This window comes from Hippoglossus hippoglossus, chromosome 1 (assembly GCF_009819705.1).
Source record: "Hippoglossus hippoglossus isolate fHipHip1 chromosome 1, fHipHip1.pri, whole genome shotgun sequence".
Taxonomy (NCBI): domain Eukaryota; kingdom Metazoa; phylum Chordata; class Actinopteri; order Pleuronectiformes; family Pleuronectidae; genus Hippoglossus; species Hippoglossus hippoglossus.
The window spans coordinates 16,639,054-16,662,250 of record NC_047151.1 but is presented as its reverse complement, the minus strand read 5'-3'; the positions used below and the strand labels follow the sequence as shown (position 1 = coordinate 16,662,250).

Below are 23,197 nucleotides of genomic sequence, written 5' to 3'. Positions count from 1 at the left end.
GGACAAAGTCATAGAGCATTGACTGCACATAAAGAGTGGAAGTATGTATGTAAAGATTAATAAAATTGTGCAGTGCTACATAGGTAAAGCACAATAATACCTTGAAATAGTGGAAACTGTATCTACTCAGTCTGTACTTAAATGTCAACACAGTGTTTGAAGTAGTTATGCTGTTTTCATTTTATGCAACTTAATTAATCAACTCCACCACATAATATGTATTGCTTTAATTTGTGAATATTACTTAAAAAAAAAAAAGTTATGATTTTAATAATATGATGAAATGTCATAGTTTGAACTAAATACAAGTACAGTTGCATGCACCCCTGTTAACCTCAACTTAGAATTTCTATGTATTCTATTTAATTTCATTTATTGAAATAAATGAATGTGGGGGGAGACAAGATGGAGATTATCCCTTGTATGTAAGAATGTATGTAAAACATGTGGTAAAGTCAAAAATTACAGCTTGTAAACTATTTCTATGGCCAGTGAAGAGAGACATTATCAAAACTTCTGCACACAACTGTTCATTATAAAGTGTAATTATATTCAATAATAATCAGTTAATATATTATAATATAACCCTGGTCAATTTCATATTCTACTTTCAAAGCATTGGGAAAATTATTCTAATAATTCTATTGTTCTTTTATTAAAAGGGATAAAACTGTAAGTGGGGATTATGGAAGATGAAATACATTGAGATGTAGCAAATTGAATTTATAATCACTTGTGACTTTTGTTTGTTTGTGTCTACAGAAAAACAAAGATGAAGGAAACACTATGAACCAAAGACAAAAACAAAAGCAGCAGTGAGACTCTAATTTCTGGCATCAGTGCTCCTGAAAAGTGAATAAATAACTGAATTTGGGGAGTTTCATGACATTAATTTGAAAGATTCTAATAACATTTTTAATTCTGATGGCATGGATATTTTTATATTGATAATGAGGTTATTTATAATCAACAGGATGACTCAGTTGTAGGATCATCTCTTCTTCATCATCAGTTCTAGTTAGGAATACAAACTAATGACACACTCCAGAGATGACAGAAATTCCATTAGCTTATGATAATACAATTATCTATCAGAAAAGAAAGAAATTAAGTGACTGGAATCAAATGATTTTAATGTATAATTTACAGAAATTATACAACGGAGAATGAAACGTGAATTCTCATTGAAAGATTAAAAGTTGTACAGTAAATAAAAGTCTGAAATGAAAAACCTCCGACTCTGATTTCTCTTCCTGAATCACAGAAGTAGTCAGATGAAGCAGATTCAAGTTTTATTTTTCCACAGAGATGTTGGTTAACCAGTGTTCATGTTATCTCATCTTCCACTCTCTCATTGTGCGTTATCGTGTTATAACCACAACAAATAAGATAAATAACTGAATTTACATAGTGGGCGTTTCAAAGTTAACACCGTCAGGGCTGCATGTCAGTGATGCATGAAATCCAGATCCCACAAGAACTGGTGGAGAGACACAAATCAGCAGATTTATTCCTACATGAAGAAAGGATTGTAATCCAAGAGTAGTTTTAAAAGAAAATCACCATCCTTTGGCTGCAACAACTGTAAAATGATGATCAGAGCAGAGGCACAACACAATACTTCAATGAGCCGTCTGTTTTTATTCAAATTCACAATGAGCAGAAAATTCCTGTGAACAAATTGAAAGAATATGATAATGGCTACAACCATCATCTATTAGATTATCCATTGAAGTAGGGTGCTGCAACTAAATGACTAATTCTCTCTTTATGTCTATTAGCAATGTAATGTTGTTATTGAACAGAATTACTGGTGAACTAACTGCATGAACTCCTGGTGCTCGTACCAAAATGTCAAACAGTGACTGAAACACTTCTTAAAAAGGTCATGAAGCCATGCCTCAGTTTAAATAGGCGCTGTAATTCTCACATTGACCACAGGGGGAAACAATGAAAAGGCAGCTCGGAGTTCAGGGTCAAACACAGGAACCTGGTCATAGCAGGAAAAGCACAGATATGAGTAACAAAGATAAGTAAAGAGTTAAAGTTAAGATATTTTCACTATTTTTCAAGTCAGACTTGAATCTGGTGACTATGTAATCATAGTGCAGAAACAATGTTTGCTTTCTGTTTATTTTGTCATGTTCATACTACAAATTAAACAATGTCTTGTGATGGGGAACAAAATCTACAGTCCTCATTTTGTGCAGAAATGTATTGAAGTCCACAACTAACATGAGACTTCAGTTTGAGTTGATGCTTCATATTACTTAGATAAAGTTTCTCCACAGAATGAGGCCATGAATTTATCTCTTACGTAGAATATACCGTAAGAATTTAGGATATTTGAATGGCCAGTGTTCATATCTTTGTAAGACAGATTGTAATTGTGAAAATATCTTTTAACAATGTCTCCAATCTAATCAAATGTCCCAGTAAGTCAGTGAAGCCAATATCCAGTCAAGAATAATTTGATCATTTACATCTGTGCTTTTCCTGTTGTGACGTGTCCGATTGTGCACCATAAGCAGAACTAGTGACTGTAGCAGTGAGATCTGAGTCATGTGATCATACATTATCACCACTGATCATATGGATCACAGCCCTGACAGCCTCTAAATACCCACACCCCCCTCATACTGATGCTATCTTTTGCGTTTCCGTTTCTGTTTGATGATAAACAGGTTCTCATCTGTTGGATACATCGATGAATCATCGCCTTTTTGTTTGTGGGCGAAGCTTCGGGCTCGATTTCTCCTCTTCCTGCTGCTCTCTCTGACCTCTTTCTTTGAGCCGGACCCCTTCATCGCACCAGTTACAGTCCAACAGAGACGGTCAGGTCTGCTGTCTCTGTGTCCCTTGTTCGGGACATCGTTTGTTTTCTTCATCTTTTTCCTCCTGCTCTTCTTCTCCGTGTTCCCTCCTTGGCCTCCTCCTCTGGGAAAGTCATCTGCTTCATCAAAAATGAGTTTCGATGACGGGAGCGGGTCTCTTGACGTGGGCACGGGTCTCTTGGGTTTCCACGGTTTCACATTGCCAGTGCTTTGCTGTGGTTTGATCTTGTTGAACTTATTTGTTTTCGGTGCTGTGTCCCTCAAGTCATTGTCACTAAAAAAGATGTGGCTGCCACTGGGTTTGTGGCTGTGAGGGGTTTGCTGGTGGTTGTTCTGGTGGCTGAATTTTGGTTTCTTCTTTGGTGGTCCTGGTGTCTGACAGGTGTTGAATAAACAACCGTTTTTCTTTAATTCTGGGGGAAACAAAAGCACAGAGGATTTAATGACTTATTTTATATTTTTTCTCTACATGCAGGGACGTAGCCACATCATCATGGACATGAATGAATGATTTTACTCATTGTAGAGAAGTAATGGTCAGTATGTGGTGATCACTGTTGATATTGAGGCGGTCACTTCAAACAGATCCATGTTTAAACTGTAGCAGGTCAGAGATGTCAGCTGAGTTTAGGATTCATTTTACCTTGAGCCACAGCTTCGAGAGAAGTTAGAACTGTAGTGTGAGTGAAAAGTGATTTACCTTTAACCCTCAGCTTGAGCCTGTGCTGTCTGCGGTTAATGTCCTCCACAGAGTCGTAGTGGTTGATGAAAGGGACGGTGGCATACACCCCGTTGAACATCCTCTGCCGTGTACACGTCTGAGGTGAACACACATGAATGCACAAACACACAGATATCACATATAAAGACGACAAAGACATTTCAGTGATGTGATCAAATTGTGGACAGTAACATTAGTAACAAGAGGATGAGGACAAAAGATAAATTATTTTTATCTCATGTAGAAATTAAGAGCAATTAAATATAAATTATGGTTAGAACTGAATTTCTTCAGCAGTGATTTGTCCTGTGCTCCATCAGCATCTACAAGAAATATTTTCATTCCGACAGGAGTAAAGAACTTTGATTAATTCTACTCACAGAATGGAAAATACACATTTACCATGGCAGGAAGTTCAATAAAAACCTAAGTGAGCAACTCACGTGTCCAAAGTGTCCTTTCCTGGAGCAGTTGAAGCAGAAGGCAGGAGATCGACCGTTGTCCTCTTCCATCTGCTTCACAGGAGGACCCGTCTCGTTCTAGGAATAAAGAAAAATTCTGTTTAAAAAGATTGTCATTTGAATAAATTCAAAAAATGTTTCCTCTTTAAACGTCATGGATTCAATATAACAGTGGTTTAATAGACCATTTGTCTCCTATTCTCCCTCTTTCCTGCCGTCATTCCCATGCACTCTATTGATATGGGCTGCTGTGTATTGTCTGTGAATATGGGAGCTGATATAAACCAGATTACCGGGGCTATAGTTAGAGGCCTGTAATGACCCTGTATGATAAGTAACCGTCTGTGTGTGTGTGTTGGACATGGGGTCCCGTCCCCTATAGGCCAGTGTTCTGAAAGCCTTCCATGCTCCAGTGCCCACAGCAAATATACACCGATAAAGAGAGAGAGAGCATTTATTGCTAATGCTGCACGCACACACACACGCATCATACTATTCTCTCTCTCTCTCTCTCTCTCTCACACACACGCACACACACACACACACACACACCTGCAAACACTCATCTGGCGTCCCCTCCCTCTGCCCCGATTCCGAGATTACAAATGATTTGTGTCCCATGTCATTTCTTAAACATAGCTTAGCTAACCTCCTCCTCCTCCTCCTCTTTTCTTCTGCTCTCCCTTCTTCCTTCTCTCCTCCATCCCTCACACTTGTCCCCCCTCCCTCCTCTATCTCTCTCTCTCACTCTCTCTCTCTTTTCCGCTTGAGCAGTTTTGCAGCAGAAAGGATGAATGCTATTAGAGCGTCGCGTCATTATCGGGTCAGACCGGCCGGGCCCATCTCCATCACAAAGGCCAGGAGATCACAGACCTCTTGCGAGTGCGCGCACACACGCACACGCACACACACACACACACACACACACTAAAATACAAACAAATACAAAACACACACACACACATACATGTGCGCCCTAAGGAGATCACAGTCCCTGTCTCAAGCCCCCCGACTTCCACCCTTCCTGCCCCTCTTCCCATTCATCTCTCATGTAAATTGGAAGTAGGTCTGCCTGTGTCTCTTCCTCCCTGACCTTGGGCTTGTGTTATCTCCAAGTACTCTGATCCAGCACATAGACAGAATGAATGAAAGCACAAGAGAGGGAGAGAAAGGAGAAATGAAATCCCCTCCTATTCTCCCATCAACCTGTGATGGTTGTCTGAAAACCTGGAGTGAATGCGCGTCTGTCTGTATGCGTGGGTCTGTGTGTTGTCTGCCTCATACAATATTAATTAACTGGGAAAAAAAAACCTTCATCCCTCTCTCATTCCTGCTCTCTGTTTTCATTCCTGCTCTCTGTTTTCATCCAGCGCTTCCTATCAGAGGCATCTAAATAGCTAACAGGGCGAGGGCCTGAGGGATCAAATCAGTTTGTTTCTTTTCTCAGGGGTTTGGAGAAGAGCAGTAGAAGTTAACAAGACAAAGACGTATGCCAAAATTTGGGATGTGGATTTCTCAGGTTTAACGTCGATTTAGCATCTAATTGCAATTAACTCTGACAAAACGCCAGTGTTTGAATATCTACTGGAATAAAAATGGCTACTGTTCTAAAAAGGTCACATCTCCAGAAACATTTATCAAAATTAGTTTCAGATTAAACTTGAAGGAAAACAGGCTCTGCCATTGTAAAGCCCTCCATTATTTTACTGTATATTTACTTTATTCTTCATTTTCATAAGGTTTAAGCTGTAAAATTAAATAGTGATTTGATAGAAAACAGGCGAATTAAAGTAACAGAAAATAGTTTTTGTGGTTTTTTTGTTTAGATACCTGAGTTGGTCATCATCTTTTGACTTAAGATGGAAACCACTGACCTACACTGTCACCAGAGAGCACTCAGCAGTTTACATCAGCAGTAATGCTTCACTTGTTGTATTAGCTTCTTCTGTCTTTATTATCTCATGTGTGAGTAATAATTATGACGCTGAGGTTAACTCAAAGACTGTTGACATTATGATATAATATTTTGTATTTTCCATTTCTTATAACCAAATGTATTTTGTGGCAAAGCAGAACCACTATGGGAAATGTTTTATTAACTTTTATTGATTTTTTCCTGTTTTATTTATAACACTGTCTCTGTTAGATACTTCTTAGGTAACTTGATTTTATTTGTTTTTTTGTATTTGTGTCTTGTTTTGTGAATGTTTGCAGAAATCAATCTTATCTAATACCTAGATGGGCACTCAGGGAGGGCATACCTCCACCAAGGATAATGCCCTATATCACACTATGTCTAAGTAAGTGAAAACAAATATTTTCTGAATCTGCCTGTTTATCCACCCCTTTATAAAATTTGATAGAAATCAGTTCAGTAGTTTATGCATAATCCCGATAAAACAAACTTGATAAACGTGGTGGAGGGTAAAATAGTATCTTTACACTTTTTCCAATTTTCTCTTAAGGCACCAAATCTGTTCATTCATGAACTTGTTTGACACTTTGCAGCATGGGCAGTTACATTTAAAACATCTGTGTGTGTATAACAGTCCTCTGAGTGTGGAGACAGCAGTAGAAATCCAACTCTGACTCACTACCTGCAGATAGGACACGAGGAGCTTCTGAAGCTGTTCACAAACACTTTTCCATTCAGACAGAAAGAGGACTCGGGCTACGAGGAGGACCCACGATTTAGTTTGGGTGTGTTTGAGAAGGTCCTGAGGGCTTCACTGTGTGGACACAGACAACCAGCCATCCATGGCCTCTCATGCATACACACAAACACATGGGCGCACTCTGTCTTACACACACACACACAGTGTTTTCCCACAGTTGTCCCTACACATACACTGCGTCTCTCTAAGCTCTCCTCTGCTCCTTGCCTTAGCTGCTGGTGGCAAAGCCGTGATAATCCTTTGGCCAACACAAAGCTCAGACTGTTACAGACCACAATCTGAAGGAACACACACACACACACACACACACACACACACACACACACAGTTATCAAACGCAATCCGAGAAGCAAACAGGCTTGTGTGTGATAGAAGAGAGGGGGTGGGATCTGAACAGTACGGGTGGTGGTACTGTGGGGGCCGAGGCCAGTGGCGCTGTTTTGCATATGTTATTGCAGCGATGGGGAGAGGTTTGCATATGTTACGCGACCCACTGGGGACCAACTCTGCATGCTTTATCATAGGAAACAGCCTCGCAACACAACACAAGATGACTGGGCTCATACCAAAACAAACAGACTCCTGTGTGTGCAACATGCCAGTATGCACATATTAGGTTAACATGGAGGGTTAATTAGACAGTTGTGAGTTAGAGAGAGGAAATGGCTCTAAGGTGAACATGCAAACAGACAGCAGAGCAGAAGCAGCGGATCAAAGCGTTAATACTCTTATTTTCATGTGGGAATATGAACTGTGTTGTTTCCAGAATTGTAAAGAAATTAATTATCATGTTTACTCTCACGAACAGCAAAGGAAAAAATAAATCCTTCTTCGAAGACAGTTAAAAGTGGAGGTGTGCGTGTGTGCGGTTCAGGAGGAGGAGGAGGAGGAGGAGGAGGAGGAGGGGAGAGCCCCTAAATAACCAGATGTGATTCCTGCCCCCTTTGTGTCTGCCAGTTCACAAAGACTCAGACCAAAGCCCTAACCCCGCGCTCTGCGAGGACTCATACTCGCACACAGTCCAATTCCCAAAGGCTCGTCCTATCTCCTCCAGTCAATCGGTCTGGAGACAATCAGTAGGAGTCCTGATTTTCTCTTTGGAGAGAGGAAATTCTCCTGGAGTGTAATGATAATGTGATGCAGGGGTGAAAGGCAGCGGGTTGCCACCTCTTGAAGAACCCCCCCCCCCCCCCTCCTCCTCTAACAGGGGCAGTGACTGGAGGTAATCTGGTCACACCGTGGAGGACGGAATAGAGGATACAAGTTAATCTATTTAAATCTAGGTCAGAGTTATTCACTTTCTGTTCTTAGGACCCACTGCTGCGTTCAGAGAATTATTTCTAGTGAGGCCGTGTTTTAAAAGATATTCCCAGCAATTAGACAGAGCCAACACATGTGGACATCAGAGACAGGGATTCAGATGTGCTATATACAGATGGACTGAGTTGCTTATGCCCTGGTCAGGATGTTAAACCCTGATTTCACATTTCAGCCAACAAATCACACACACACACACACACACACACACACACACACACACACACACACACACACACACACACACACACACACACACACACACACACACACACACACACACACACACACACACACACACACACACACACACACACACACACACACACAATCCAGCTAAGCGGAAATGCACAAAGACCTGCAAAGGCTGCAAGACCTCTGATAACACTCCACCTGTGTGTGTGTGTGTGTGTGTGACTATGAGGGTGTGTATTTGTGTGTGTGTGACTATGAGGGTGTGTATTTGTGTGTGTGTGACTATGAGGGTGTGTATTTGTGTGTACATTCCTATGGTTCTGCATGTACATCCAGCAGAGTATGTGAAGACACCTGTACCTAAGAAAAATCAGTGCAGTGTCCCTGTGCTCCTCAGTAATGACAGTGAACTATACACATGGTCTGACGGGGATCAGTCATATTTTTTTTTAAATCTATTTATTTTATCCGTTTGTTTTCTTTTCCTAAATAGTCTTAATTACAATACTCTGCACAATAATTTGTTATAGGGCTGCGACTAACTTAGACTTTTGTTTGCGATTAATCTGCATATTATTTCCTTGATTATTTAATAGTTTGATCTATTAAATTGTGAAAAATGTCAATTTCAGTTCCCAAAAACATAAACATCCTCAAATTGCTTGTTATGTCCACACTACAGTTAAAACTATAAATATTCAATTGAGAAACAGAGAAAAGTTGAAAGAAATTACATTTAAGAGGCTGATACCAGAAGATACAACAAATAATTTCAGATCTTATTTGCCATTTCTTTTCATTCTGTTCTCTATTCATTGTTTTGTTCTGAATCTGTACTTTGTGTCTATTTTTGCCAACAATTAACTAAACTAAGTGTTTTTGAGCTGAATACAAAACAGTTGTCTGTGCAAACAATAAAATGAATACATACCAGTTAACTATCATTACCTGCCATGTTCTGAGCTGCTTTCTCCTTCATGAGCTGAACTACCAAAGTGAACTTGACTTTCTCTGCCCCGATGACCTTTAGCTGCTAATAAAACCAAAATGAAGATGCACAGAAACCATTTTCTTTTACAAATGTACCTTCCCCTGCCTCCTGCGCCTGCACTGTCTCAGTCGGAGGTAATAAAGAGGTGGGAGCCTTTTGAGACGGCAGAGGTGAGAAGACTGGAGGAATCTGTACCGGACAATGATGAGACAGCAAAAACAGCTTGCTGAATAGATGTGAATTTAAAGGACTTTTACAGAGCGCCGTTTGAATTGAGCACATTCTTGTACGAGGAATGACAAAAGGAGGTCGGCCAGGCAGAGGGAAGGACAGAGCAAGAAGAGGAATAAAGGTCAAAACTTAAACCTGTCATTTCAAGTTCAGCAGAAAGAACAGAAGAGTTACAGACGGTACGGTTCAACATCATATCCTCCTGAGACCCAGCCTAATTACAGTGGGATTGGTGGGTGGAGATGTGAATGAGCTGTTCGTTGTGTGGAGATTTTCTAATTATGGAGATTTATTAGTCGCTTGTTGCTGCTATAATTGATAAAGGTTTATTTTTCAATTGAAACTTTGTTTTTGGTTGTTGTTGGTTTAGTTTCCTCTCTTAACATTGCTAGTCTGTGTCCTATTCATTTATATTGTAAATATATTATTACCTAATTAGTATTGGAATTGTACAATTAGCCATTTAAACACTAAACTATAGCCACTTTAATCTGTAAACTGTCATCAGGTATTATTTTCAATAATAACACCCCATTGATATACAGTACCATGTTTGTGTACATGTCAAAATGATGGAACTTCCTTTCAATGGTAGCTGGATTAGAGCGCAGTTTTCTATTTGACCACTGAAGGGCGCTACCACTCCACACAAAAAGCTGAAAAAGGTCCCGCTACAATTTTAGCCAATGTCAACTAAAGAAGTGAGTGTGGTTGATATAAGAGTAAAGATCTACTCTGTCATAGGCATTAACAGTAAAAACCAATTCCTTCTGATGACAAAGTTCAGCCTCAACTTAATGCACTGATTATTTTTCTGTATTAAAGAAAATCAGTTCTAATCTAATTTATACGACAACAAAAATGTTATTAGGCTACTTAATTTTGTGGCTAGTCTTGTTCTGGAGTTCTGCAAGAACAATATGAATTCAGCAGGACAAAGAATGAACATGGAACACAATGTACCACAGAGAACCACACGCTTCACCATTAAACTGAGCACATGACTGACATGTCTGATAGATGCAGAGATCATTGAACATTTACACTGTATTCTATCAATATAAATATATTCTATCAATTCCTAACCCTAAATATTTTTACACATTAAACAAAATCCCAATATCCTAAATTTTTTTTAAGAAAAATATATTTTTAATTCATACATTTTTTAACAGTGCACTACAGACTCCAAACACTGTTATAGGGATTAGTTTTGTTGTTCCTTGATAGGATATAAAGTAAAAGCAAACATTTCAAAGTATTTACACCATTGGGCCACATGTCTGTAAAAATCACATAGATATTACAATATTACTGATGCTAATACTTTGTTCACTCTAAACATCTATAATGTATTTCAGGATACAAATCAAAGAATCAAACTTCAACCTCTACAACACAGCAGTGAGATGTCCTGCAGCTGAGAGCGCAATGAACATCTGGTCCTTTAAAATAAAATCTAAGTACAAAAACTAATGAAAAATCAAACAGGTTTGTAAAAGTGTTAGGTAAAGAATTTAGTGCTTCATTAAACCTCTGATACTTAATGACTACTTGAAAGAGTTAAACCAACCTAAGAAGAAGAAAAAGAAACGCAAAATGCATTATATTTAACATTACGTATAATATACTTTAATTTGACTTGGACAAACTCGAGAGGGCTACTTTGTCTAAATACTTTTTTCTAAAGAAATGTAAATGAAAAGAGGATTTTAAAGGACGAGCCGTCCTAACCTTGAGTTAACAAAGGCATGTGTGAATCGAGCATACAGCAAAGAACCGCCAGGAGAAAGACGGAGAGACAAAAAGGTATAAAATGGTAAAACATAGTAAATGGAAAGGTGAAAGCCAAGCAGTCAGGTGAGAAAAGAGGGATACCAAATGGAGTTTAAGCAGAGGAGTTAAAATGACTTAATTTCTGTGTTGAACAAAAAGGTCAAAACTGTTTTCTTCTGGTACCCAGAGACACCCACACCGACACACACACACCTGTCCCTGGGGAAAAGATCGATGAGCACACACACACGCACACTGACACACAGATACCGCCTTGAGGAGAAAATCCGCTCGATACACACACACCATACACACACAGCCATGGGCAGAGCTACCGATCAATAAACACACACGTACAGGTGTCACCGCTACTATCTAAAGAGAGGCCAATCAATGCTCACACACCACCATAGTACCTGTACCAATCAGCTGCTCTGCGCTCAGATTCACTCACTGCTCGCTCTCCCCCGTTTGATAAACTCCCCCCTGCTCCTTTCTCTTTCTCTCTTCTCCCCGCTCCACTCATCCTTCTGAATCGCTTACCTGCAGCCTCTCCAGCTTTCTGTAGCTTCCCCTCTCTGTCTCTTCTACAAACAGAGTGCATTTCTGTTGTATAGGTGAGTCATATTAAATCTAATGTAACGTCATAGAACAACATCAGAGTTACAAGAATTATAAGATTCTCATTTGGAATATCTGAGTTTGTGCATGGGAGTACGTCTTCACTTCCTGCAGCAGCCAGAGGGCGGCGCTCTGGTCTTAACCCTGCACAGCAGGGTCCTGACAACACCAACAGAAGGAAAAAGTCACTTGTGACATGTGTGTTGCAGGCATGCACGCATTTCTGCATGATCTTTACATGCATTAATGCAGCCCGTGCAGACAGAAGGTCACTAAACCTGCTCTTCGGCCTTTGCTGCTCAGTTTCTATCCATCCTTCCAATCGCTCTTTCATGACTTCCCTCCATGTCCTCAAACCTCGTTTTCTTTCTGTTAATGATTGTAATATGGCTCTTTTAGCTTTCATCATCTTTCCTTTCAAAATGTCTCCCCAAAACGCCAACGTTGTTCTGTTCAAACTCAATACCTGGGGTAATGAAAAAACTATTTGTATATAGAATCAGCAGTTTGGATAATTTCTTTTATCATTTTGAGGAATTTCTCAAGCATGAATGCTGATAATTCACTTCTTTCTCAAATGTGAGGATTTTCTCTTGTTTATTGTTATAAGCCGGATGTATTCAATCATATCAACATGACAAAATTTGCCTTTCTGATCTTATGTAGGATTGTGAAGGATATTTGGCTCATTCAGACTTTGACTTATTAATCCCTCAAATAAAGAAACAACGTACATTACCTTTGTGGTTGTACGCCTCCACCAACCAGTCAAGTTGCATTATCTATGGCTTGGTTGAATAATGTCAAGAAATGTGTTTTTTGACCTTTGGAACATAAAATGTCATCACTTTAGACATTTTTGTGGAATTTTGTCATGATTGGCATGTGAGGTAAAACCAAACATGTGTTGTGTGTCGTCATAGTGACCCTCAAAACATGATCCTTTCCTCCTCAACTCCAAGTGAATCTTTCTAGATATTGTATTGACTAGAGTTGGACAGTCGGCTATGGTGAAATTAAAATACTGACAGATATATTACCAATGAAAATAATTATTAGTTTCAGGTGCACGCTACATTTGTGTTATTTCTTTGTGTTTGTGTTGCATTTTGTGTTTGATTGGTTTAAACACTGGCAACATGAAATCGCTCTGATGCAAATAATTAACAGCTTACAACAAACTTTTGGTGTCACCATTTGAGAGCAAACACACACACTCTGTCTGGCACTCAGTTTCACACAAACACACAACCATCAGCAGAAAGGAAATGTAACAATGCAGTGAAATGTGAAAAGGTGTGTCGGTGTGATCATGAGCATGCATTGATAACAAAACTAACACAACCACACATTCATCTTTGCTAAAAGTAAGAGGTTCACACTTTTAGGCTGGTTAGAAAAGCCTTCTGGGAAATTAGGGTAAAAGCCTAAACACAGACAGAGATGATGTTCGCTGGAAGAAATGTGAAAAAACCACAGTGAGAAGGCATCAAACATCACACTGGTGATACTGGTGATACTGGTGGGTATTTTCAGGATTTTTTCAATGATATTTTGTATGTGCAGGATTTAGAGGAGGCAAGAAAAAGGTGGGATGGGAGGAGGTAAGGAGATGGGGTCCGCAGGGAAAGGAGCACCTCCATGCTGAGAATTTGTAAGCAAAAGACTGAAATGTGTTTCTGTGTGAGTGTGCGTGTGCGTGAAGCCCTTTTTGTGTAAATATTACTGTTGTGTAAAACATTTTTCAAACCCCCGCGACAAAGACTAGATGAAAATGTTGTGGATCGCCTTTTACTACATTTACTGCTCTATATATATTTGTAGAACTGTGTGTTTGTGTGTATTTGTGTGTGTCCACGTGTGTCAGTATCTTACTTTCTCAGTAAATACCCCAGAGCTTTGTGGTCTATACAGTGTGGTTTGGAGGAGTTTGTTAGTCGAGGGCCAGGTGCAGGCAGACAACACATACACTCACGGAAGATAAACGGACCCCGGTGCGTGGACGCGCGCACGCACACACACAAACATGGGATAAATGGACCCAGTAGCAGGGAGGTCTGACAGAATGCCTTTTCACACCTGGCTGAGCCCAGCGGAAGGTGACAGAGTCGCATCTCCCAAAGCGGGAAGGCGGATGCGGACACACACACACACACACACACACACACACACACACACACACACACACACACACACACACACACACACACACACACACACACAGTCTCTCTCTCTCTCTCTCTCTCTCTCACACACACACACACACACACACACACCTCACATTGGGGAGTTCAGGGTCATAAACAGCATCATGAATAAAATGAGACTTTTAAACAGAAGGAGCACAGTGTATGCAGGTGTGTCTGTGTGTGTGTGTGTGTGTCCCTAACCCCCATGCCAGTTTGGATATGTAACGACCTTCTGTTCCCTGTGCTTAAATGGCTTAAATACTTCAATTAGACCTGGGTCACAATCCTCCACCCGTTAAAGCACACCGTCACACACAAACACACAGAAAAACACACAAACAGAAACACGCAAAAATTTAGGTTTCATCATCCCACGTGTGGCCCAAGAAAATTTGTCAGTTGTTCTTTCGTCAGGGTCTCCTCTCGTCTGTGGTTTGAAGTGAAACCCTACAGTGAAACATATCGCGTCCCTGTCCTACATATGAGCAACAATTAAAGTCGGCTCCCATCCTCTCTGCCAGCGTCTCCCCAGGAACTTCTCTGTACCGCTCCCTCCTCCTCCTCCTCCCTCTGTCTCTCCCACCGTGCTACCCTGGCGCTAACGATGCTGCCTTTTCATTAGACAGCCCCTGCTAATTAATCTCCATAGAGGAGAGTGACAGACCTCCCCCAACACACACACACACTCACAAAGTGCACGCCAAGATATATGCAAACACACACACTCTTCTTCCGTCTCTCTCACTCCCTCGTCCCGCGTGGCGTTGGCAGCCCATTTCATGCTTTATCACGTCTTTTAATTGACAAACAAGCTGCTCTTTTCTCTTAGGCTGAGGTCTATATCACCCCCTCGCTCAGATGCGCACGCACACGCACACGCGCACACACACACACAGCCAAGAAAACTAGTTATCTTTTCAGATTTTGGATTAACACACACACACGCAGAAATAAGCAAATGCCTCCCCGCTGACATATGGTCCATGTGACTGTCACACAGTTTTCTACTCTTTGACACAGTTTATACACACACACACACACACACACACACGCACGCACACACAGTGAGAGAGAGCACCATGGATGTCACATGTGCACTTAGGTTGAAAATTAAGCTAAAAAGAGTAAAAGGTTCCCGTCACTCCTGGCACCTCCTTAATCTCCGGATGTGTTTTTTTCCGCCATGGTTCAATCAGCTGCCACAGGGCAAAGCCAATAACTGCCTTATTGATTTTCAGCGATCTGGTGACACCTTCGCCTTCACGATAACCCCAAACTCTCGGTCCTTTGGCTGCTTGGAACATCTATACGCTAATACTCTGAATGATCTGTGAAGGCCTTGTCACACTGCTCAAACCACTGACAGCAGAAGATGCTGGAGGAAGCGTAAAGAAAGAGTGAGGTGAGGGTTATCACTCCGAACGCTGAGGTCATCAGTGGGGAGTGTTTACTTTGATAAGCGCAGCCTATCCCCACTAATGCACAACCGCCACAACCAGTACTCGTGTATAATTCTCTCCCTTGGTGGGTCATTTTCCAAAGCAGCTCAGTTAATAAATTAAACCGGCAGGAGATACTATTGGTTAAGATGAGATTTGAAAAAAAAACTTCTGATGAGGCGCGTTCTGAATAAAAAAAAAAGATTTAAGAAGTGTCACCGGCTGTAAATGGACCTTTTTCACTGAGCTGGTGGCTTAGTCCCCCTCCTCCACTGGCCCCACAGTCCTCCTTTACATTTCTCTGCTTTTTAATTGGGACTGTGCGAAAACTAGACGTCAAGTGGGATTTTGCCAAATTTGACACAGGTTGACTCTAAACTGATTCTGCATATTTAAAACTTTTTTCCAACATCATTTGCCGTGTGTGTGTGTAGTGGGACTTTTCATGTGAAAGTTATACAGACTGGCCACGTGTTGCTAAGGAAATGTCTCCGGAACTGGTTATTTGTCTGGAAACATTTTATAATATTATGTTTTCCTGCCCAGGGACTCCAGATTCAAATTAGCTATATACCCAACTCTGGCTTAATGGTTGTGTTGTGCATGGCCCTTGTAAAGTACACTAAAAATAACTTCTCTCCAGATTCAACATTTCCACCAACTTAAGTGAATACCTAAATTATTTAAATCTTAAAATTTCTGTATTATCAGTTTGTAGGATAAAGGTTTTTTTGAAAACACACATCCAGTAAGTCATACTATGTTCACAACATCAAACAAACCTCATCACTGACAATCATTGTATAATTTAAAAACATTTGAATTTTCTATGAACATTTGAATTTTCATCTATGAACTGTTAACTGTCCTGTGAGCATTCACCAACTTCCCATTTGTAAGAAAAAGTTCAAAATTGTAAGATACAAAGATCAAAAGGCTTGAAAGTGAACACATCACGTGAGAGGAAACTTTGTGACACATGGGAAACTTCACACTAACGCATTGACTATATTGACAAATGTACCACGATATGACCAATGCATATGTTTAACTTAAAGTTAGGCATCATTTCTAAAATAAACAGAGTTTATTCACCTATTAATTATGTAGAACATTTTAATATAGAACATCCACATCCAGCTGAGCTCTGCACATGTGCGCTGATGGAAACACTGAAGAGAAGCAGTGCTAAGGTGAAAGTGTTGGTTACTCACTGTGATGTGGTACTGTCTCCAGATCTCTGGACAGGCCTGAGAAAAGAAAACACACACTTGATAAGGACATGAAAGAAAAAACAGACCCACATGTGTAAATACACACTTTTACAGAGCATGTAAAAACAATTATGAATATTAAAGAGAGGGGAATAAAGATATCTAAAGAGTCTGCTGTGTGCTTGTGGGCCTCAATATAATGAATGGGACAGTAAAGAAAGACTAAAGAGTAAACTTTTTGTTTCAACAGTGGTAAAATAAAATTGATCACAGAAGGAGCTGATAAGAAGTGAGTTTCTTAAGACACACAGAAGAGGACAGAAGAGAGGGAGGACAAGAGGAACCTGAAAAGCAGCATGATGATTTATTTGTTTGTTTGCCTGAGTCTTTAATTCCCCCCCCCCCCCCGTCTCTCACTAAACCTTTATCAGTGTCGTTCCTCAGTCCGTTTCCCCTTCGTGTGTGTTTCTGCAGTCACTCACTCAAACAGTCAGTAAGTAAGGCAGTCAGTCGCTTTGTCGCGCTGTGGCTAAAGCATTATCTCCGGGGCTTCGCCATGCTGTTCCTTAAGCGTTCCGACATCCTTTCCCAACCGCCACCACTTCCCACTGGGAAATTGAAAATGCCGCAGTCGCCGCAGGCAACGAGATTTATCTACTTACACACCTACTGAGTGAGAGAGACAGAAGGAGAGAGAGGAGGAGAGGGAGATTTAAGCCTGCTCCGTGCGTTTAGTTCTCTCTTGCACACCCTAAACAAGTTCCTATAGAAATTTGCATGCGGTGCAAATTCACTGACTATTTTGGACTAAAGTGCTTGTTCAAATCGTGGCCTTTAAACCGCCTGTACAGAATGGGAGGCAGGTTTTCTGGTTTAATTTGGACTGTTCAGATTTGAATACAGAGATGGACAAATATGAATTTCGACAGCTGTATCTTCCTCCACCTCTCATCTAGCTTTCTTTTCTTCAACAACCCCCCTCCACTCCACCCACACCCGCTCCCTCCCGTCTTCCCTCTCCCTCCAGTCCGCCGGGGTAGAGTGTTGTTGTCGAGGGCGACAGGCGAGGCGAGCGACACACTCGCGCTCCGTCAACCGTCTGTCTTTAATGAGAGACACAGAAAGACCCAGGGGACAGAGACCTGACTCTCTTTCTATCTCTCGAACACACACACTAAGACATACAGTGTAATTTGTGAGTGTAAGGGGGGGGGGGGGGGAGTTATGCGTTCCAAGAAAAGGGTAATTATAATACCACACAACTATGCACCTTTGTTTGCTGCTGAAAATGATATTCAAAAGACAGTGTGGGGGGGTGGACAAGAGAATCTGGACGAAGAGGTGAGGAAGAATAGGTGAGAGAGAAAACGAGAGAGAGAAAGAAAGAAAGAACGAAAGAGGGCTGTGCCCTGGTCTCCCCTCTCCCTCTGGTGTTCACCTGGTTACTCATCCATTACACAGAGAACAGTACATGACTGACGGAGAGAGAGAGAGAGAGAGAGAGAGAGAGAGAGAGAGAGAGAGAGAGAGAGAGAGAGAGAGAGAGAGAGTACAGACAGGCCCTTACATACACACAGGGTTTTCCATTCTATGGCATTAGTGTAAATGGGCAAGGTAATGAACGTTGCGGTGGGATAATTGTCATTGATGGTCATTAGATTCACCCTTCAGTGTCAATACACACACACACACACACACACACACACACACACACGAGTCCACAGCTGGAATATGCAGCATGGCAGAGACATAAATAAGCTGTAATTGCTGAAGTGTATCAATTAATGTGAACAGCAGCGTGTGCTGACCCCGGTCACTCATTACTACTGGGAGAGAAAGTGGGGGAGAGGAGGGGAAGGGAGGGAGAAGAAGGGGACAAGTAAGTGAGAGGAAAAGAGGAAAGAAATAAAAGCAGGGTGCAAACTTTATAAATATGCTTGGTGCCTCGTCTTCATCTTGATTACAGGCTGCAGTGCGCACACACGCACCTCCATATCTTTTCTATGCATTTCAATCAATGTGTTTAACTAAATTATCCTTCATCACTTACCTCACATGTTCCAGTTTGTCCCCATTATATGGGGTTGAATTCTACTGTGTTAAATAGACTACGTGCCAAAATGGACACACACGCGTCCCACTATGTATCGGGGGTTCGACATGGTTGGATTTTGTAGCCCACCGTTATTCTTTACATGATAGTGTGCTCCCAGCTTAATTTGAATGTTTAATGCTGAGACCCTTTTCCAGTCTCAGCATTAAACATTGTTTAGCAGCATATTATTATTTATATTTATTACTTGCCACTTTTGGCCATGTGTTACCGTTTGCTGTGATGAAGGCATGCTTGGTTTTCTTAGTAAATATGCAGACCTCATAAAAGAGGACGCTACACTCACGTCAAAGAAGTGTCCCTTCATGCTGCAGCGATGACACTGTTTGTGCCAGTACGGCCTCTCGCTGCAGGACTCGTACAGGTGACCCGGTAAGCCACAGTTGTTGCAGTGCTTATAGGGACACTCAATGGCCATGTGGCCGGGGGTGCCACACAGGTAGCAGGACGTCAACTTCTGTAAACACACGCACACACAAATATACACAAAAAGACACAAGTTAGTGGTTTTACGCACTTGTGCTCATCATTGTGCTTAAAGTGTGGTGGAACTGACCTTGGGCTCGGGGCAGTTCTTGGAGAGATGCCCGGTCTTGTTGCAGTTTCTACATTGGACGCTCTTGTTAGTATAGTATCTGTTGGGCACCCGCTGCGTCACTATCCTGGCACCCTTGTCTTTGTTGAAGATCTGAGCCTGAAACATGGATTATTAACTCCTCATTAACGTCACGTTGTTCAGGCTCAATGGAGTAACCTGGATGTTAGTCTATAAATCACATATTACAGCAATACCCTCTAATTACAGCAAATATTCTTTATAGAAATGTGACGCTTCTCACGTATTGCTACTATAACCTAATAATCTTATATAGACCTTAATCAACCACTTGGCACAATACAATAGTAATATATTAATATATATGAGACAAATATAACATTTTTGACTCCTTGAATATGCTTGCACTTTCTTTACACTTGTATACAGAATAAGTCTTTAATAAGCACAAACTACTTAGTAAAACGTCAAAGTGTCATAGAACACACTGTATTTTACACACTATAAAGCTCATTGCCACTTACGTCCTTGTCCTTGTCGGAGACCACCCAGGTGCTCTGCTTCTCTTCTTCAGCATCTGGCAGGACAAGAAAAAAAAATGCATTTTTAAAATATTGTGAAATTCATTGCATGTTATTTTTTTATGTTTGCCAATATGCAGCTTTATATTAAAAAGGCTCAATGGGTCTTATCTAGTACATATAACAAATCAGGAAAAACATTCAGAACCAAAAGTGCGTGGGAGGCAGAACTACACACATTATTGGAATGAAGTGCCACTCCATTTATCACTTCTCCATTTTTAAGAAACACATTGTGTTTCATTGAGTCGCTTTGGATAAAACCATCTGAGTGTAAAAGTTTATTGTTCGCTGAGCTGTCACTTTTGTCTGATCGGTGTAAGGGGCACTTTTATTGCTTGTCCCTTTCAAACAGCATGACTGTGTTGGAGGACTTGGACCTTAACATTTGCACCTCCTTGGTATATGACTGCCATGAATTATGTTTTAAAACTGTGCAAATCTGAGTTTGTTTCCTCATTTTGAATCTAAAGAAACTCTGGATAGTTTTACATGTTGAGAGATTAAGATATAAAATGTCAGGCAGTGTTCAGATATTTGTCAAAATATGAAATCCAGTACTTCCACATACGACAAAAGTAGAGGAATTTACAAATGTAATGTATAGGTCAATGAAAAGCTCTTCTGTATCTTTCCCAGGTTGAGGAGTGTGACTGTGCTGCCATTTTTATTTTTTGTCTTGTGTTGGATTAGTAGTGAAATATGCTTTTTAAATGTGCTGATTACTTCAAGTGGATTTACAAGCATCAATTCAGAGCAGAGCCAGACTCATAAGTGTGACTAAGTAAGACAAATGTCTGTGAATAGATTTAGCTAAATTATAAATCTATTTTTGCATTCAACTGTTTTTTTCTTACTTTAACAATATGGCAAGATATGGAACCAGGAGTCAATAAAAACAAGAACTGATACATTCTAGATAATATTCAGCCCGGTAAAGAAGTCTAAACCCTGAGGAGTAAGATCAGTTTCCTGTAAGAGAAGGACACACACACACACACACACACACACACACACACACACACACACACACACACACACACACACACACACACACACACACACACACACACACACACACACACACACACACACACACACACAGAGAGAGAGAGAGAGAGAGAGAGAGAGAAAACGACACAGTGGCAGCGCAGCACATCTGTATGAGAGTGGCACTAACAGCACCCTGAGGGAGACCACTGTATTCTCCTCAGGCCCACAGAACTGTAACTGACATCCAGAAGTCAAAATGTACACACACACACGCACATACACACACAGCATAAATTATGTGCTCATAGCAATGACCCGCACAGCCTCACATGCTTTCACAAACACATGCAGACACACCCTCGCATCGACCCCTGCGATTAGCTGGTTGACAGTCTTTAGCCTTTGGACAAACATACAGCCTTGAGCCATAATCAAATATTACGCTCTCCTTTCCACCTCTCTCTCTCTCTTCCTTTTTCCCCGACTCTCTCCATCCAGCCCCTTATCGTAATTCTGCTCAGCCCTCCTTCCTTTGCTTTCGCTTTCTCTCTCTCTCCTTGTTTTCTACCTCTCTTTAACCCCCCCCTCCGGGGGTGTGCGGCTGCTGTGGGAGGTTATCACCTCTCTTCCCTGTCAAACAAATTAAAATGGCTGCTGTTTGGATGGGGCTTCTTTCCGCCATGACCTTCACCTCCAAAAAACACACATGCACAAATGCAAGCAAATCAGTGCCACTGTCGTATGACAACTTATGACTTTACTTTAGGTGAATTTTACTTTTAGTTTCATTTTGGGGCTTTCTGGGTTGGTGTATTTTTCCCAGATAGAAACATTTAAATGTACTTAAGGCTGAGGGTTTAGCTTAAAGCAAAAGAGTCTAACAGTTCCTGAAACGTAGTTTAGACAAATTTCTCGTATCTACTCATTTTCCCAAGTAGAAAAACATTTAACCCATTATCAAAACGGTTTCAATTTTATGATGATTGACCAATCAATGTTTCAGCTTTCCGTCAGCATAATAGATGAGTCTACCTTGAAATGGAGAACGACGGGTTATTATTGGTATTTTCGAATATCCAAATATTTCAGTGTCTTTTAGAGCGATATGATGCTGATGTTAAAATTGTTTGGCTGGATGAGCTCATCATGATCAGCTTCCAAAGTGGCAGAAGATCATCCCAGAAACATCACAATTCAATTTTTGCAGTCTTTCTTTCTTCTCTCTTTCGAAATTTGTTTTTGAGAATATCTGGACAATATGAACCTGATATGAATCTATTTGCACCTTTTACAACATAATATTGCATTACAGACACTAGCTGATCATGTGCTGAACTGAACCATATAAGAAGATGGAATGTGAACGTCTCAGTCCCCTCTATCCATCCGTTTAACGTTTGTATCTTATCTTTTCTACTGCTCAGATTTTTTCATACTGCTCTGATGATGTTTGTTTTTTTGTTTCGAGACCTCATGAGATACAGATGAGTGGGGTTGTATCGACTGGGCATACTCCTTAAGATGATTCCCTTTCAGTTGGTTCAATAGATGGTTGTCATGTTACATCCAGAAATGCCGACCACTGGCTAACAAAGTTCAGATAACTTTGCATTATGAAATATCTGATAGTGTATAGACAAACAGCTGCCACGCGATACTGTTATTGAGTTGTTTGTTGGCACCAGCTCCATCTGCCTTCTCATGTTGTTTTGTTTTCAGAGGTGTTGTGTATAAAAAAAAAAAAGACATAATATATCTCAGCCAATCAGCACAGCCCTGTTGGTATGCAAACGTAGGGTTTCATGTCATTATTTCCAGTTGAATACTTTCCCCTGTTGTTGTTTGTACCTCACTGATGCCTTTAAATGTAATATGTAGAGTACCACTGTTTTCCACCTACTAGGAGAATGTATATGAATGTGAGTTGCATGTATTTCTACAGTCAGTCTAGAGTAAGAGTTACTCTAGTGTAGTTCTTCTTCGGTTTAATTTTGTGTGCAGGGAAACTCCGCAGCTCTCACCTAATGTTAACAGAGTGGGGGGCCTCGTGGGGTGTGTGTGTGTAAGCGTGCATGTGTGTGTGTGTGTGTGTGTGTGTGTGTGTGTGTGTGTGTGTGTGTGTGCACGGGTAGTTGGTGTTACACAACAACCAGCACCCAGTCAATGGGCAGCTTGAATAAAAGGCAGGGGTGAAAGGTGTGCGTGTAGAAGTGAACATGTGTGCGTGTGTTAGTGACTCGACGAAAGTCATTCCCAAAGCGTCTCCTGGGGGGACTCCACAAATAAAGAG

The 23,197-nt window shown here is 40.8% G+C and overlaps 1 protein-coding gene across 2 annotated transcripts in view; it reads right to left on the bottom strand.

The window, feature by feature from the left end:
* Positions 1–1,275: 1,275 nt before the first annotated feature.
* The window catches only part of zcchc7 (zinc finger, CCHC domain containing 7), a 47,400-nt gene continuing 25,478 nt past the window's right edge, over positions 1,276–23,197 (bottom strand). For both annotated transcript variants that reach the window (XM_034593907.1, XM_034593915.1), the window contains exons 4-10: positions 19,858–19,910; positions 19,334–19,471; positions 19,064–19,234; positions 16,665–16,700; positions 3,999–4,094; positions 3,535–3,652; positions 1,276–3,247 (exon numbers count right to left, since the gene is read on the bottom strand). In XM_034593907.1, coding sequence (XP_034449798.1) covers positions 2,646–3,247; positions 3,535–3,652; positions 3,999–4,094; positions 16,665–16,700; positions 19,064–19,234; positions 19,334–19,471; positions 19,858–19,910 — 1,214 coding nt within the window. In that variant the 3' untranslated portion in view covers positions 1,276–2,645. The remainder of the gene's footprint in view (positions 3,248–3,534; positions 3,653–3,998; positions 4,095–16,664; positions 16,701–19,063; positions 19,235–19,333; positions 19,472–19,857; positions 19,911–23,197) is intronic.